The sequence below is a fragment of the Anarrhichthys ocellatus genome, unplaced genomic scaffold, assembly GCF_004355925.1.
Source record: "Anarrhichthys ocellatus isolate YVR2014 unplaced genomic scaffold, GSC_Weel_1.0 scaffold71, whole genome shotgun sequence".
Lineage (NCBI taxonomy): Eukaryota > Metazoa > Chordata > Actinopteri > Perciformes > Anarhichadidae > Anarrhichthys > Anarrhichthys ocellatus.
Window position 1 is genome coordinate 1,454,326 of NW_022280101.1, and position 4,048 is coordinate 1,458,373.

Here is a 4,048-nt window from a genome sequence, read left to right on the forward strand (position 1 = left end):
TCTCTCTCTCTCTCTCTCTCTCTCTCTCTCTCTCTCTCTCTCTCTCTGTGTGTGTGTGTGTTGTGGCTGTTGTTTAGCCAGAAAACTGTTTCTCTCGCCCTCTGTATGTGGAAATATTTTTGGAAACTACCAGAATCTTTTCCAACACAAATAACATTGCAGCTGTGTACACACACACACACACACACACACACGCACATGCACACGCACACGTTCAATACAATATTGCAAAGGACTGAAAGTAACCTGCAACAATAACTGATTTTGCGACAGAGCTTTATGGTGGAGCTAAGGGTCTGAGGGTGCACTTTATTACACTTAAACACCACTAAATGCCTAATTAACCTACAAAACATATTTACAGTTAGTTACTGTAATTTGCAAAGCATTATGGATATTGTGCAGACGTCATTTACTGTCACTTCATTTATACCTTTTCTTTCTACAACTGCAATAAAATGTGAAACAGTGCTGGAGTTCATTGGTGCATTACTGCAAAAGAATACTTTATACCGATTTAGCATTGTACTCCTTTAACACTGTTGGACTCAAGATGGTTTATTTCACACATTCTTCTTGTCAAAAGTTGCTGCATCCATGACACACAATGCAACTCCACTGCTGACAGATTCAGGTGTGTTATGTTAGCAGCTGCTAGTGTAGCCTGGAGCCTCTAGCGTGCAGCAGAGATGAGGCTGCAGAGGTCTGGTGAGCTCAGACGCAAAAATAAAACAAGGCATTAGGATATTCACATTCTGGATCTGTTTTTACTGTTAAAGCTGCGAGACCTTTGTTTGTATAAAACCTCGACTGCTGTAGCTTTTGATATGTTTTCGGTCTGTTTTCGGTCGGTTTGACTGTTTGTCATCAGGATTACGGAGAAAGTGCTGGCCGGATTTTTATGAAACTTAGTGGAGGGGAGAAGCATGGGCCAGGGAAGAAGCCATTACATTTTGGAGTGGATTGACCTTGGCAAAGGTTGGCGAAGTGCCCGTTTAGTTCACTCCCAAAACAAAAGCTGATGTGGAAAATGAGTGGAGACAATGTCTGAAGGCAAAAATTTCACTCACTTTTGATTGGGAGACTGTGAAAATACAATAGGACACAAGCTCAGTACACCTCTTTTGCCACCTTCTTTTCCCTTTCTAATAGGCTGTATTAGAGAACATCTTCACACTCATCACAAACATTACCAGAGTCCACTTGGAAGCGGGACCGAGGCCCTTCTTTTGCAGACAATTCCAAACCACAGTTTCTGCGGATTTAAAGTCTTTAGCAGCTCATAAAAGCAGGGCTGTGGCTCTCTCTTGTGGACCACACTGGAAACAACATCCTCCACCGATACGCCCGTTCATATAATAACTTTTCTATCCTGATGTGATGATTATTAATATTGTCTAGTGCCATTATGTTAAAAGTAGGTTTCATGAATTTGTAGTTTTGTTTGGTGTGTTTATGAGCTTTTTTCCACAAATGAGATCAAAGAGACCACCACTAAAATGTGCCATGTAGTTTCTTTTTCTTCATATATATAAAATAAATGAATTGAATTGACTTTGGTGTAGGTCTGTGTTAATAGTTATGTACTTGGTAGATGTGTCACTGTCACTAGTGACAGACAGACAGGCAGCAGGTTTCACGTTACACTGCAGCGGTTCAGTCTCACCTCCAGCAGAGTCTATCCAGTTCACAGCTTAACTCAGACAGACCGACTACAGGACTACAACTACTAAGACTGGCTTTCTTCTGGACCTGGTCTTAAGTGGACCAGGTTTAGTCAGCAGTAGGAACCTGGACCAGACATGAGGTCTTACTGAACCAAATGTGATGATGGAAGAAGTGTGTTCCTTTTCTGGAAACTGAACTGGATCACCACTCTGCTCTGGTTTCTGGTGTTTTAACTGGACTAGAAAGTGAACCAGTGGCATTCTGAACCAAACCGGACCAACGCTAAACCAACGCTGAGCCTCTGAAGAAACAGGTTTTTTTGTACACTATACACAAAATATCTCATGTATAGACTGATTTCTCTGCTGATAGTAGTGTTCTAGCTGTTTACGATGTTCACCATCTTAGTTAAGCATGTTCGCATGCTAACATTAGTTAATTACCACTAAACACAAAATACAGGTGAGGCTGCGCCAAAGCTGTACTTGTGTGTTGTGCAGGTGTTTAGTCACGAACTAAAGTATTTTATAAAGTGAACTTTTAACCTGATGATGGCGCTGGATGAAAATTTAGAAAAACTCCTACAATTCATCCTCAGGGGAACATGAATGTTTGAAATAAATTTCATGACAATCCATCAATTAGCTGTTCATTTAAAACCACAAATGTAAACGTCCTAGTGCCTGACAGTTGAAGATGTTGAGATTTTAAACTGGATAAGTTAAAACTTAAGTTTTAAACAAAAGTACTTTCCCATCATCCTCAGCTGTACTTTGTGTTTAGTGCTAATTAGCAAAACTAGCAAATATTGAGCATGTTACAACTACAGTGTAGTTGTATTGTTCTGTCATTTTCTATTCAATTGTCCTAATCTGTCATAGGTTATTTATTATAAATATCATCCAACTACATTTCATGTGTCGTTTCAGGTTCACTCCAGTTCATTTTAGTTCAACCTGGTCTGGTCTAGTCATGCAGTCCCTGACTGAGGAGATCCAGAGTTTCTCTCGGACGCGGCTGAGGAAGCAGTGCACCCGCGTGACATCACTGAGCGGCCGTCGCATCATCGAGACCTGGAAGGGCTCTACGATCACCGTGATTGAAGACCCCGCCCCCCCAGAGAAGATGCTGGGATACGTCCCCGACACATCCTGGGACCTGCAGGTCGGCATCGTCAAGCCCTACCTGCTGCTGGGTGAGTGAACGTGACACATAACGTCTGGCTGGACCGCTGTCACCCCCGTGTTGACCGCTAGTACAGTTCTGTCACTAGGCAATTTCCCAAATTCTGTGAGAACAATTAGAGATGGCCTTCCATCCTAAAGTCCACCTTCAGTCATTTCTGATTCAATTTGTGTGGAAAACGTGAGGAAACAGATGAAGTTTGGACGACGAGGTGAATGGTGAGACATGTTTCTGTGATGTTCTGGATTGCACTTAGTCCAGTTATTCTTGTTCCCTAAATCATTACAATAGTTCCAACAACCATCAAGACCAACAACGGGAAACAATCCCAAATTTGAGTCTGTCATTTTACTAACTACATCAGTATGAACTAAGCCAAAGATAAAATACAACAGAAACAAACTCATAAACCTTTTTAGTTGATGATTCACTTTGCACCACAGGTAACTCCTCTCCTTCTTGCTTTTGACAGCTTGACAACTAATGTAAAGCTGTTCCTCAGTGTCAAAAATATTCTATTCTATGAAATAGAGATCTGGCAGCTGATTTACCTGTTAAGTGACACAGGCTTTGGAATAAAACAACATTAATTTACAGATACTGTTGGACCTCCACAGCACTGACAACCGCTCCCCGGCTCAGAGTAGAGGGTAACATGAGCCCAGATGTGGGGGAGGACAGAGGGAGAGGTGACTCAACAGGGTTCACTGGTTCACAGGTGGAACATAAATGACCCTTTGACCTGCAGTAGACACAAATTCCTTTTCAGGTTAACTTGATTCAGCACCCTGGACAGCGTCTTGGGCCAAACAACGACAAACCCTAAACCCATAACTAACTTTGTTGTATGTGTGTGTGTGTGTGTGTGTGTGTGTGTAGGTTCTCAAGATGCTGCACATGACTTTGGCACTCTGAAAAACCACAAGGTGAGATCAGCCAAAGCATCATGGGAATCCTGGTGGCAAAAACTCAAATTATGTTTATCCCACGTGAGAAACGGAATAAAGAAAAAACAGCAACAACTAAATCAATTTCAAATTATTCTTTTCATACAAAACAGCCCTAGAACATATATTTTACCTGTGAAATGCCAATTTATAGCTTTTTCTATTTGCCTAATTCTAGAAATAACAATATATGACAAAAGGTACATTTGAAAACAGATCTTTTTTTCTCAGTTTCTGCCCTCCCCCCC

The 4,048-nt window shown here is 41.4% G+C and overlaps 1 protein-coding gene across 1 annotated transcript in view; it reads left to right on the forward strand.

Annotated features, from left to right (window-relative positions):
- The first annotated feature begins 2,640 nt into the window (after window positions 1-2,640).
- The window catches only part of dusp19a (dual specificity phosphatase 19a), a 4,356-nt gene continuing 2,948 nt past the window's right edge, over window positions 2,641-4,048 (forward strand). The window contains exons 1-2 of the mRNA XM_031873456.1: window positions 2,641-2,863; window positions 3,733-3,779. Of these exons, the coding sequence (XP_031729316.1) occupies window positions 2,641-2,863; window positions 3,733-3,779 (270 nt within the window). The remainder of the gene's footprint in view (window positions 2,864-3,732; window positions 3,780-4,048) is intronic.